General features: G+C 39.2%; 1 protein-coding gene across 1 annotated transcript in view; it reads right to left on the bottom strand.

Annotated features, from left to right (window-relative positions):
* Positions 1-2,449: 2,449 nt before the first annotated feature.
* The window catches only part of LOC126267852 (hydrocephalus-inducing protein-like), a 54,388-nt gene continuing 42,025 nt past the window's right edge, over positions 2,450-14,812 (bottom strand). The window contains exon 6 of the mRNA XM_049973161.1: positions 2,450-2,677. Within this exon, the coding sequence (XP_049829118.1) occupies positions 2,450-2,677 (228 nt within the window). The remainder of the gene's footprint in view (positions 2,678-14,812) is intronic.

Here is a 14,812-nt window from a genome sequence, read left to right as displayed (position 1 = left end):
GCAGACACGTGTGCAAGTTGCATTTTCGTGTGCATCTGTGTATGTGTGTCTACTGCTAACAAAGGCCTTAATGGCTGAAAGCTATACTTGTGTGAATCTTTTTTGTTGTGCCTATCGTGACTCAGCATCTGTGCTATATGGTGTGTAGCAACTTTCCTTCTCTAATATTGTTACATTTCATCCTGGATTTTCACTTATTATTTCCTTATGGAACATCAAGAACATTCCAAAACACTTGAAAGCATCCCAAACATTCAGGAACATTCAAAAGTATTCATAAATAATATTCAAGGATGTTAAAGAAAACTCTCGAAATTTCATTTGTCCATCACAAACAAAATAGACTTGAAAAAATTTATAAGATTCGTTTGGAACTGGAATGGTCCCACTCTCTGATAGACTTCTCCTTTAATCGAAAATATAGGACAGAATTGTTGTTCTTCACTGCTCACGCAAGCAGCATCAAATGATGTCATTTCACAGCAAGCATTGTGTGCTCTCATATTTCAGAGAAAATTTTTTAATTCCAGAGTTTCTCCAGTCATGCTACCATCCTGGTAGGGGCACCTCCAATGGCACTAATAGAACTTTTCTCACAGAACTGATGCAGTTGTTCCATTTTGACAATGAAAATATGTTTGTGTCTGTTGTAACTCTTAAATGGGATCATAGCTGATTGATCCATCTGCCAAACAGTAATCTTCACTTCTTCTCCTTTGTACTTCTTTCACACTAATGTTCTTTTCCTCTGCTTATGATTGTCTCACTCAATACTCCTCTCTAATTTCATTTTTTGTTAATCTGTTTCCTATCAATCTATTCATTCTCTTAGATTGTGAGCCTAAACAAACTTCTTGCTCCTGATCTGTTTCATTTCCCCATTGTTCTGTTTCCTTCTTTCCAGTTCACCACTGGCTAGTTTTCCTCCTCTTGTACTTATTGGCACCCTGTTAAATTCTGATTTTGCTAACACCTTAAAATTCCACTAACAGACTGTTCTTTACCTTACACAAATCATTTTCATTTAATTTATTTAACCTCTATTATTTTCACTTTTCCTTGATCCATTGCAAACAATTTCACAAAATTTAGTGATTCATGTGTCTTGCTTGCCTAAATATACACTTCTGAGCTGTAGCATACCACCACCAAACCACAGTTTAACAGAACATTTGAGAATAATCTCCAAAATACTAAAAACATTCTAGAACATTCTCTAAAATTCTGAAAAATTATTGAACACTCCAGAAAATTCTAGAACTCTCTGGAACATTCTTGAACCTTCTGGGAGAATCTACAACATTCTGGAGCATTCTACAACATTACTTGGCATTCCGACCAGTCAAGACCAGCTCAGCACTCAATTCCCAACCAACAATAATAATTAATAATTTTGTAGTGGCTCAATGAGCTGGTGCAAGTCTTTCAACTGGCAACTTTGACAAGTTGCATGTCCCTAATCTATCCCATTTATCAAACTGGGGAAAGGGGACCTACAGTTTAAGGTGAAATCTGAACCACTTGTCATTTTTGGCAGCTCCTCTTATGGTTCAGAGGTGAAGAATATCTTAAAACACGGAATGAACAATCTGTACTACAACACGGATTCAGTACCACAACCTCTCAGTTTCCAGACAAGCACTACCGCAAGACCACAATGACTGACAATCAGAGATTGGTTGGGAAGTTATAGCAGGATGTACAGATACAGGAAACACATTTTTTATTATATATACTGATATATACTAATGACACAATACACAAAATCATTACTAGAAATAATTACTATCTATGTGAGTATTTTAAAGCACTTAATATGATCCAAAAAGATGTCCTTTAATATGGTATTGCATTTTCAATAACTTGCTAATAGCCTATAACAGTTTAGCTACTAATTAAATACAGTTTAAAACAGTCTGGAGGACTAAAAAGCTACTGATAATTCTGCAGCAGAATGAACTGATGTCTCCAGTTTCAACACAACCCAAAATTTGAAATCTATGTAATATTACTCTTTTGCACACCGAAAGTATTGTAATAAGAACAGAGTGAGTAAAGTCTGTCTTCTTTTTCTTTTTAAAAAACAGTACTTGGTTATGAAAGCTTTGGACTTTAGATTATATACATATTCATCCCTTAACATTTAAGTGGAGGAATCCTTGCAGATACAAAACACATCAGAAAAATTTTATGTAAAAAGATATATTTTATAGAAAAGAAAATATGATTTGATTTAGTGTTTATTCCATAGATCCTTAGTGAAACAGGGATCAAGAATGGGGAACGACTAAAAGAAAGCTTAACACTCATTTCCACCTGCCTATTAATACTACAGTTAACAAAAACAATGTACATACAAAATTTCATAAGCAGTTCCTACACATTTATTATTAAGTATTCTTAACTGGAAAAAGCATGATGTTTGAAACCAGATGTTGCAGCACTCAACTTACTTGAGCATAAACTGCAAAACTTCATGTGATTCTTCAATAAGGAATTTTACATTTTCTTCAAAATTACCCACTGTATTACTATTAAAAGTGATGAGAAATGTTTTGTAATCATCTGGATTAAGATGAAGCTTCTTAGGATCACAACAGATTTTTCCTCCAAAAGATAAACATGATGGCATAAATTTAACCGTTCCAGGTATATCACCAGAGTTTGTAACAACAATCTGGAAAAATAAAACAAAACATTATAAAATCTTCTCACTCAGAATGCAATACATGTCTCATTTTATTTAGGCAAATTATGATGCTCTAACTTTTGCCTGAAGTTTTTCCTTGAAACTGCAACCTATGGCAGAGAATGTCATCAAATAATGTGCATTTAAGATTGAAATCCAAAGTAAATAGTGTCCATCATGGAAAAAACTCATTGAAAAATGTTTGTCTCTTACACTTGGGGCTAATTCTTATAGGATGTCTTCGATCTCCAGGTGCAGATAAAAGAATAGATTACAGAAAATTGTAAATCTGCACTAGACATCAGAAGTTGCTACCCAAGTAGCTGACTCTGTGTGGGATGCTAAAGGAGTTTTCTAGATTAGTTGACTCTTCAGCCAAACCAGATAATAATAGCTGTAGAAGACCCGGAAGTATTAGTGTAAGATAAAAAGGAATGCCCTCCATAGGCAAGAGTATTAAAATCCTAATAGTTAATTGCCGAAGCATTCATAACAAAGTGCCAGAGATTGAAGTTCTTCTGAAAAGCAGTGAAATTCATATAATACTGTGTACAGCAAGCTGGTTAAAACCTGAAGTTATACCTAGTGGGATGGCAGTGAGAATACTGGGGGTAATTTCAGTTCATATAAAAAAGACAGATTCATGTGAAATTGAGGTGGTGTAATTGTCACAGTAGACAAGTCACTCAAATCGACCAAGATGAAACTGAAGCTGCATGTGAGATTGTTTAGGGAAGACTCAGTACCAGAGATGGGTTTAGAATTGGATCATTCGACTTTCCTTCCCATCCCATCTGGAGAAAGGAGCCACTGGCTCTAAAAGCTTGCATTTCTCCTGCCACTACTTGGTGAGTAAATTTTTTGTGTATCCAATTACAGTGTACTGTCAAAAATTGAAAAGGATAGATTGCTATTCACCATACAGTAGAAATACTGAGTTGCAGACAGGCACAACAAACAAACTTCTAAACAAGTAACCTTTTGGCCACAAAGCCTCCTTCTGAATTGGAAAATACACAACACACACACACACACACACACACACACACACACACACACACACACACAAACAAACACATACACACACATTCACGAAAATGCAACTCACACACACACACGACAACTGTCTTGGTTTCCGTGGCTGGACTGTCCTCGCAGCCAGAGACCTGCCTTCCATGCCTGCTACTCCTGATGCTGGGTTCACCACCCAACTCCATCCAGAGAACAGTGGGTTGTTACCTGCACACAGCCATCTTCACATGCCACCATAGTGACACGAGCAGGTGCTTGTTTAGCAGTCTTTTTGTTGTTCCTGTCTGCAACTCAACATTTCCACTAGATGATGGGTAGTAATCTATCCTTTTCATAATATTAAACAGTGGAAACTCCAGGTAGGAATATCAACAATGTAGGAAAAGATAGAGTGCAACTTTGCATAAAGAAGACATTTTAAGTTGTAGATAGGCACAATTAAAAGACACTTACACAAAGCTTTCGGCCACAGCCTTCTTCAGCAAAAGAGAAACACACACCAATCATACACAAAGGTAAGAACTCCTCACACATGAGATCACCAACTCTGGCAGCTCAGGACAGAATGCAGCTATCATGTAGGATGCATGCAACAAACTGGAGAGGACAGGGAAAGGGAGGGGATAGTAGTGCACAGGTGGAGGGAGAGAGGAATACTGTCAGGCAGAGTGAGCACAGCTAGAATGGCAACAAGTGCAGCTTCTGGAGGTTGTGGGGGGAGAGGGGTGAAGAAAACAGGAGAGAAAAAGGAAAGGAGTGAGGAAAGATGGCAGGTGTGTTGTCAGATTGTGGCAAACAGAGTAGGTCAGAGATGAAAATGGGGAGGAGATGATAGGGCAGAGGGGATAGAAAATGTTTGTTGGATGGCGTGGGGACAGGATGTCACTGTAAGTTGAGGCTGAGATACTTATGGGAGCGGAGGATGTCTTTTAAGGATAGCTCCCATTTGTGTAGTTCAGAAAAGCTGGTGGTGGAAAGTAGGATCCAGATGGCTCGTGTAATGAAGCAGCAACTGAATTCAAGCACATTATGTTTAGCTGCATGTTGTGCTGCAGGGGCAGGGGGAGGGGGGTGTCTACTTTGCTCTTGGCTACAGTTTGGCAGTAGACTTTCATCCTGGTGAACAGCTAGGCGGTAGTCATGCCAAAACAAAAAGTTGTGCAGTGACTGCAGCAGAGCTGGTAAATGACATGGCTGCTTTCACAGGTGGCCCAGCCCCTGATGTGGCAGAACAAATCTGCAACAGGACTGGAATAGGAAGTGCTGGGTGGATGGATTGAGCAGGTCTTACACCTGTGTCTTCCACAGAGATATGATCCTTCTGGCAAGGGGTTAGGATTTCAGAGTGGCATAGGGATTGACTAGAACGTTCTGGAGGTACTGCGGGCAATGGAACGCCACTTTAGGAGGGGTGGGAAGGATCTAGGATAGGACATTCCTCACTTCAGGGCATGATGATAGATAATCAAAGCTCTGGTGATGGATGCAGTTAAGTTGTTCCAGTCCTAGGTGATGAAGGGGACACTGCTTTGTGGCTGGTTCTTGAGGCTGGTTGGGGAACTATGAATGTGAGGGGAAATGGCACAGAAGATCTGTTTGCCAATTAGGTCTGGGGGATAGGGTCCCTCTGAGAGGGCCTTGGTGAGACCCTTTTCTTGGTGTGAAAGGGCTGACAGCTGTCAAAATGCAGGTACTGTTGGTGGCTCATGGGTTTACTGTGGACAGAAGTGTGGATGGAGCCAACAGAGATGAGGGGGTCAACGTCTAGGGAGGTGGTATGCTAGGCTGAGGGGGACCAAGCACAGTAGATGGGAGACAAGATGTTGACGTTGTGAAGGAATGAAGATAGGGTGTCTTCAGCCTGTGTCCAGATAATTAAGATATAATCACTGACCCTGAACCAGGCTACGAGTTTGGCATTTTAAGACAATAGGAGAGTCTACTCTAGATGGCCCATTAGGAGGGTGCTTTGCAGGTGCTCATGGCTATGTGGCAGATTTGTTTGTATATCTTCCTTTCAAAGGAGTAGTAGATGTGGGTTTGGGATCTGAAGGACACTGGGATACGTAGTGCTGAACCTATGGTAACATCACAGTCTCATAAATAAAGTCACAACAGTCACTGGTACGAACGTTGTTACCATTTAACAGCTGGAGCGACACTAGTGCTCAAATGGTAAGAAAGCAGAGGGTCACAGGCATCTAACCGATAATGTTCATTCTTAATTATTTTCTACTTAATTAATGAAGGAGTTGTTCCAATTTTGAATTCAAAGCATTATAAAATTATCAAGAGACATGAATTATAATGAAATATAAGTGAAACTAGGTGAGTTACGCTGATGCAATGATGTAAGGTATAACTTGTTTACAAGGAAATACATTTGAATATGTACAGGGTGTACATAAAGTCCGGGAACACTTTCAATTATTTATTGCATAAGAACTAAACATTGTATGGATATCATACATACTGCATTTTGAAGAGAAACTCTTAAAGTAATTTTTACAAACATTCAATATGTGAACCATGAGTGACATGTCAGATGACAATATGGTAATTGAATTCTTGCTACACCCGTCCCACATTCACTTAACTCACATTGGGACATTCTCTTCTCTTTGCCACAAACGAGCAACCTGTCATAATGAATTTGTTGTGCCAGTGGTAAATGGCCTTCCTTGTTGGCGGCTTCTTACCGTACTTGGTTCTAAACATCCCTTGAACAGCTGTAGAACATTTGTTTTTGTCAAACTCCAACACACACAAAGCTCACTCCACACCTGAACTCGCCGTGTTTGCGACTAGCGCTGACTATCAGCAAATTACCAAACTACACTGTGGCGGTATATATGGGAAAAACTTTCAGGGTTTCTCTTCAAAATGACATATGTATGATAGTCTTAACATTTTTCACAGCTAAGAGTGTGTGAAGTGTTTGTGCAAACTCCCCACATCTCTTACATGAGTTGACTTACTTGGGAATGCGCAGCCGATCTTCTTCTATGAATAGCTGGCTTCCGGAATCTCTACAAACTTCATTTCCGACAAATGACGCTAGTCACAGGAACCTCTAAGACTCTCTCTCTCTCTCTCTCTCTTTGTGAAATAATAAGGTGCTCAAAAAATACTTTTCAACAACTATCAATATGTTTGAACTTCCACAAAGAACAAAATTCACACTTCTCACATAAACAATTTACTTTTTGTAAGTCACCCATGTCATCTCACAATAGAAACAATTACGGTACATTTACAACAGAGTTGGCTTGATAACCACAACTCTTATTATACAGTAATCATACACAACTTGGCTCTAGCAAGTCCAAGATAAGAGTTACTAAAAACCTTTTTTCACCCAATTGTTCTTTCATCACTAACATTTTTAGTCACAGTTACAAAACAGCACAGAATAACACAGAAGTTCCTTGGTGCTGCCGTGTGCTTTCATTACAACTTCCATGGACAGACCAAGTACTTGTTGGTGCCGTTCGACTGCCGTGTCTACCGTCTTTGTATGACAAACTTCAAACCTGCACACACAGACAGGTGACATGCAATAGATATGGTTCCTTTCTCCCGCTCACATCTAAAATATCATGTGTTCAAGGTGGCAGAAGGCCAAGTGATTCTAGAATTTGCGAGGAAATTCTCAAAACATTAAAATATCTGTACAATGTTTGGTTCTTGTGCAATAAGTAATTAAAAGTCTTCCCTGACTTCATGTACACCCTGTATATATTTTCACCTTACTCCACTGAAAGCCAGAGAATATAAATACATATTTCATACATGCAAAACCTATATTTCCATTGTTGTCTGTTGCTATTATCAATAGGCATTCCCTTTGATACTTACAACAGGTTTTCTAGAGTCTAATGATTCACCCATTCTTACACTTTACTTGGATTTGTACATGTAATCACTTTTTCTTTAAAAGCAAATATGTTGAGGATACTTGTTGTTTGTGGCCCAAATTTTGCAACAATTGTGCTATTGGTTTCTTCTATGTTGGGAAACAGTTTTATTGCTTTTAACAATTCATTCAAATGGTTCAAATGGCTCTGAGCACTATGGGACTCAACTGCTGTGGTCATTAGTCCCCTAGAACTACTTAAACCTAACTAACCTAAGGACATCACACACATCCATGCCCGAGGCAGGATTCGAACCTGCAACCATAGCAGTCGCACGGTTCCGGACTGCGCGCCTAGAACCGCAAGACCACCGCGGCCGGCATAACGATTCTTTACCATGTCTGCAAACTTCCTCTTAACCTACATCTGTGGTGATTTATTTCATGCTTTAAATGATGTAGGTATTACATTCCATACAGGTTTCCTACATTCCAGATTCACTGACTCAGACTCAACTGAATGTGTAGCAAAGCTCAACTTTGTTGGGTAGATATACAACATATTTCTGCAAAAGGTCAGGTCTTCCTGTGCTCACTAGCAGTTTTTTTGTTATTAAAGGAAAACAATAAGATGGGGCCCAAGTAGTAAGCATAATGCACCACAGTGTCATGTGCTAGTACTGACACCTAATACAGAATCACCTCAATAGGTGGCACTGACACGCAGCCTCTGGTAAGACTGAAGATCGTAAACTAGATATACATAGTCACTAAAACTTTATAAATGTAATGCACATAAAACATTAATAAGATGGAGTTGCTAGAAGCAACACCTGTGCAATAACTTATCCTAAAATTTTGACACAGTAAAATACAAATGAAGGTGGTAAATTTAAAATGAGAAAACAGGGTGTATAATACAACACACAGATGCAGTACCTAAACAGATTTTATGTAACATATATCACTAGAACGAGAACATTAAAAATACAGACCATAATTTCAGATGAAGAGCCCCCCTCCCCTTAGATACGCAATACGAGCTAGAACTTCTACCTAACGAGAAAACTCTTTTTTTTAGAAAATACAAGTAAAATTATTACACTTAAAAGATACACACCAACGTGGAAGAAGGAAGTAATGTGGGTGAACTTTTTCCCAGTTTCCTTTTTATAGCTATATTAAAATGTGTACAAATGCATCGACATTTAAAGAGACAAACTTGCAAGTATCATATTTGAGTCAAAACCCCCTAATGGCTTGGCTAACAAGACGACATAAGGTGAGAGATGAACAGGCCTCATAATTAGGCAGAATTACGAGAGCCCCAGGCTTACATTAATAACACTGATTTCATAACTTCTAAAACGCCCTGATTAGCGCCAAATATTTGGTCATTAAGGAGGGACAAATCTTTGTACTCCATATACCTAAATATTGCAACTTCTTCCAAAATGTTTAACTTCTTACCCACTTGCGCAAAATGAAAAATCTTAAGATTTTGTACTTGAGGAGGACTATGATCACTGGCCTTAAGGTGTTGGGCAAAAGCAGAGTTCTGTTTTACCTGTCCCCATCTATTGAGGAGATGTCCTTGCAATCTAATTTTGAAGGTTCTGCCTGTTTGTCCAACATATCCTACATTAAAATCGTGATAATCCAGAAGATATACCCCCAATGCCAAAAGGTTGTTCTTTTTAGGTGATTCATTATGTATGTACATAAATTGGAGATTGGTAGCTGTGGAAAATATTATACGAGAGCCCACTCTCTGAAAAAGTTTTGCCAGTTCATAAATAAAATTACCCATAAATGGCAAAGAAATGTAATTTTGCTCTGTGACAGAAGCTGCATTGGTTGGTTTGTTGTATGCCACAAATGTACTGGAAGAATTTCAAGATGGAATTAAACATTTCTGCTTTTACTTTGTGACTGGGCACTAAATTTGATGCCACTAACAGCTTTCTTTGGATTTTGTGAAAGATCGCGAGACAAAATTCTACTACATTAGTCATTGAAGTCTTCATGCATTGCTCTCTTGATGGACAAACACAGTTCTATAGCCCTATGCTTTGTTTTGCACCTATATGCAGTAGTCTCTTTCTTAAGAAATTTCTTTACTGTGACTGTATACCAGGGCCGCACAAACATGGAAAACCGCACGCGCGCAAAGTGAGGTGCAGCGAGTGCCTGCACAGTGCATCGGTTCAACTCGGCATACTTCGCCTCAACTGAGCTTGCTAGGTGAGGCCGGCGCTGTGCACTGCCAGATGGCTTAGTCAACATTGGAATACATAAGCACAAGACAATTACCGGAATAATGGAACCATCTGCTCAAAAAATGGGAAAGTTGCCGAAAGTCAATTTAAACTGGAATGGAAACTCTCCTACTTTTTTGTGCATTGTGACGATAAAGCCAAATGTCTAATCTGCGGTACACTAATTACGTGTGTCAGAAAATCGTATATTGAAAGGCACTACAGCAAATCGCATTCAGAAAAGTATACTGATATAACAGGGGATGCCAGAGAGGAAGAATTACAGAAGTTGCAAAGTCTTGCAGAAGAGAATTCTGTGTCTAGAAACGAGGTTTGTTGCAAGTACTTTAGCATGTATATTTTGGTTAAAGGTCATGCAAAACGAAATAACATTTGTTTCGATTCCTTAGTTTTCGTTTTTGCATACATTATTTATAACATATCTTTTTTCCTCTACTTTAGGGTGAAGAAGATGAGGGGTGTTACGAAAGGACTCTCAGAGCTAGTTACAAAGTTGCTCTACGTTTAGCAAGAGCTGGGAGGTCATTAATAAAAAACATTATGTTGGACGTAGTAGAGACAATGAATCCCACATTAGCTCCCGCGTACAGCAGAATACCACTTTCCAGAATGACAATACATCAGAGAATCAACGACATTACTGAGATTTTGCATGAACAACTGGCAGCCAAAATTGAAAACTTCGTAGTATACTCCATCACACTTGATGAGTCTACGGATATTAACGACACAGCTTAGTTAGCAATATTTTTGCGTGGCATGGGCGATGACCTACATGTAACGGAAGAGCTCCTGGATGTGATTTCGTTGAAGGACACTTTTACAGGGGCGGATATTTTAGCAGCTGTTGAAATGGCAGCTGAAGCAATAGGACTCCCTTGGGAAAAGCTGTTTTCCGTAACCACAGACAGGGCACCAGCAATGTGTGGTAAAACAAAAGGGGTTATTGGCCTACTGCAGAAAAAACATAACATGCCGAATTTACCTTCCATTCATTGTTTTGCACACCAAGAGGTTCTTTGTGCGATAGTTGTCGGTATTCGAGATGTGATGAAGGTAGTGGTGCGTATAGTGAACTAAATTCATTGTCATGGACTCACTCATTGTGAATACAAAGAATTTTTGATTTCCTTTGAAGAGGAGTATCCAGATATTCCCTATAGCACGCTGAGGTGCACTGGCTGAGAAAAGGGAAAGCAATTTCCTGAATTTTTCAACTACGCCACACTGTGGCTCAGTTTTTGGACAGCAAAGGATGTCTGGTGTCACTTTTTCATTACCCTGATTTAGGATTTTTAGCAGACATTATGGCTCTCCTAAATGATTTAAGTCTAAAACTCCAAAAAGAAAACAATCTCATCAACAATATGATCAGCAAAATAAACGCTTTCCAGTATAAACTGAAGCTCCTCAAAAACAACCTTTCAGAGAAAAATACGCAACACTTTCCTGAACTAGGTAAGCGAGATATAAATTGTACCTTTATTAAAACAGCTTGATTTTTATAACCACTCTAATCAAAATGGTCCTATGTTTTTGTTTGACAGCATCTGTGCAGGAAGGAGCATGCTTTCAAAAATACATCTAGGTGCTACAATCCCTTGGAAATGCGTTTAACGACCGATTCCAGGTAATGTGCCGGTATATGACATACAGCTAAATAAAGGAGATTGCATTACATATGCAAGTGTATCATTACATTAAAACCAATAGTACATATTACATGTTTATTAAAATCTATCGCATTTTAGTACTTCGAAACAACGGCTTACATTACTTTCATTTATTAACATTGGCTTTGTTATTGTTTCAGGAAATTACCTACCTGCAGCCAATTCTCAATGTTTTTGTGAAACCTTTTTCTATGGATATTGAAAGTGTGCCTTCAGATTTACATTTCGAACTAATTTATTTGCAAAGCGATGTCCACCAAAAGGATGTGTTTTACAATACAAAAGGTTTGCTCCAATTATACCAGAGTTTGCCAAAGGAAGAATTTCCCAAGTTACACTGAGAAGCAGCGAAGATTATTTCTATGTTTTGTTCCACTTGTGTACGTGAAAGGTTTTTTTCTGTTTTGTCTTGTACAAAAACTAGATTGCATGCGAGTATTTCTAATTGTAATTTAAAAAATTCTCTCAGAATTGCTGTCAGTCAATCACTTGTTCCAGATCTTAGTAGCATAATTGTAAATAAAATAAACAGAATATAGGAAGATGCATTTGTGTTGAACCCAAATTTAAAATTGTTACCATTACAGTTCTTATATAAATCTCTTTTGTACCTGTACACCAAACTAAACTCTCCACCTAGTGTACATTAGTATTTGGTAATGATGAAGACAACAGGGTAAAAGCTTTGAAACAGGTCGAGACAGGCGGCATGAGCGACACAGGCTAAGGAAGTGAGAGGCAGCGCTGTTGCACAAAGTCGAGGAGTGGGGGGTCTGCACCGTCGCCAACATAGCGCAGCCGTCTTCTGCACTCTGCACTGTGCGATGCACCGGTGCATGCACCTTGTTCAGCCCTACTTTATACCAAGGAGGGCCCTCCCATTATGAATTGTTTTGTGGTATACATAGCTATCCATTAGATTGTGGTGCTGCTATCCAGTATTTGGGCAAAATTATAAATCTTTAGCAAAAGTAATGTGGAACCCACCACGGAACATTGGATTAACAGCCGTGAGCCAGTAGCCACCATTGTGGTGACATGTGGCTCACAATAATAGACTAGAGAAGGGATTGTGAAGCTGGAATAGCAGAGCCCACCAGAAAATTGTACCACACAGCGGTAGCTGTGTAGCCAGTGAGGCGATGTCAGTACACCACGGCAAATCTACTGCTTGGGTGATGTGACTAGCTGCCAATTGTAGTGAAACAAATGCACACCAGACAGGTCTGAATTTCGAGTCAGGGGATCTCTTCTCATTGCCAAACACCAGCAATACTGCCATAATGCCAGTGCTGGCAGTCAGATTACTGGGCATTGCCAGCAGTAGCCACGGTAATGAGACTGGGCTGCACCTGCCACCAGCAATAAGTCATTTGTGGAACATGGCATCACAGCCCCACTGAGCTCCCATCTGTGCCTTCTACTGCTGACACTGCATTCTTTTAGGGATTTGGTGCCACAGCACCAGCCACTGCCCAACTCCATCCAGAGGACAGTGATTCGTACCCTGCACATAGCCATCATCGCATATCAACAAGGTGACCCAAGCAGGGCAATGGGCTGTGCACACTCCATGACACTGAGGAAAGCAACACCACCAACATCATCAATGGCTGTGGTCTCTAAAGATAGCTGGCCTGTTGTGGGCTTGCTGTCACCAACGTATGGGAAAATTCATTGACATAAGTGATTTTGACTGAGAGCAAACTGTGAGCATGAGCAACAGTATCTCTGAAACAGTGAAGTTTGTCTGCTGTTTGGATGCTTTTGTAGTGAGCATTTATAGAAAATGGTTAAAGAACAGTTAATGCATGATGAGGCAACAACTTGTCAGATATCTACACTACATCAGTGAGTGTAGAAGTCATACGGCTCACCCACTCTGTAAAGCAGCATAGGCAGCAATCTGTGGGTGATCTGATGACAGTATATTGCTGGTGCAGGTACACATTTTGGAGCACATCATTCAGTACCCATTGTTGAACATGTCGCTCTGCAGCAGATGGCTTCAATGTGTTCCCATGTTGACCAAACAAATGATATATTTTATGGACTATAAGACGCTACAGACTAAAAGAAGGACCTTAATTTTCAACATTTTTTCAAAGAATATTGTTTGTACCATTTTTATTATCAGAGTAGAAAGCCAGACTAAAAAATATTCTTAGTTTATAAAACCGAAATGAGCTTCAAAATCCCTGAAAATCATCATCTTAATTTCCTTCTTCTTCTTCTTCCTCCTCCTCCTCCTCTTCATCATCATTGTGCTCTTGATACACAAGATGGTCTTCACTGCCTCTGAGAGTGTTATTTTAATGTCTTATCCCACTCTACATCATGACTATTTTATCCACTGACACACTTGATTGTAGGTCATTTTAAAGCTGTGAATTCATGTTGGCTTTCATCCATCATCCAATTGTTCCATTTCTCTCTTATATATATATATATATATTTTAAATGGTTTATTTATTGAGACACGAAGAGGTTGTAATTGTGATGTAAGTCCTCCTGGAATAACAGCAAGATCCGTATTTCCCTGTCTCAATTTCTCTTTCAAGGAATTTTTCAAATGACTACTGAATTGATCTAGCACAAGAACACAATTCTTCTTCAATAAAGCAACTTTCCTTCTCTCTTGCACTCTGTAAAATCAATAATTTCATACCAGTCTCACCCATCTAACCCTTGTCATGTGCATGAACACCAACACTTGGCACTATTTTAGAATGTTTTGGCATTGTATCGTGATTGAAAATGATCACTGGATTAAGTTTAGTACAATCAGCCCAGCATGAAAGGACAACAGTGATGCACAATTTTTCATGTCCACTTGTTTTCATAAATGGCTCAAGTGGCTCCAAGTACTATGAGACTTAACATCAGAGGTCATCAGTCCCTTGTTTTTATAGTTACAGTTTTAGCACCTTTCAAAACAACAGTTCTGTTACTCGGCACATCAAATGTCAGAGGAGTTTTGTCCATATTCGCTATTTGGCTTAGTTCCACTCTGGTTTTCTTTCACTGTTAAATAATAAATTGATGGAAAGATAATACTTTTTCTTCATACTCTTGTGGCATTTTCTGAGATGTTTTGGTTTTGATTCACATACTAAGTCGTATGTGTGAGTTGCATGACTCTGTGTGTGTGTGTGTGTGTGTGTGTGTGTGTGTGTGTGTCTATTGTTGAAGAAGGCCTTAATGGCTGATGGCTTTAAATGTGAGAGTCTTTTTGTTGTGCCTATCTGCGACTCAGTGTCTCCACTATATGGTGAGGAGCAAC

The sequence above is a fragment of the Schistocerca gregaria genome, chromosome 4 (genome assembly GCF_023897955.1).
Source record: "Schistocerca gregaria isolate iqSchGreg1 chromosome 4, iqSchGreg1.2, whole genome shotgun sequence".
NCBI lineage: Eukaryota > Metazoa > Arthropoda > Insecta > Orthoptera > Acrididae > Schistocerca > Schistocerca gregaria.
This window is presented reverse-complemented; position numbering and strand designations above follow the sequence as displayed.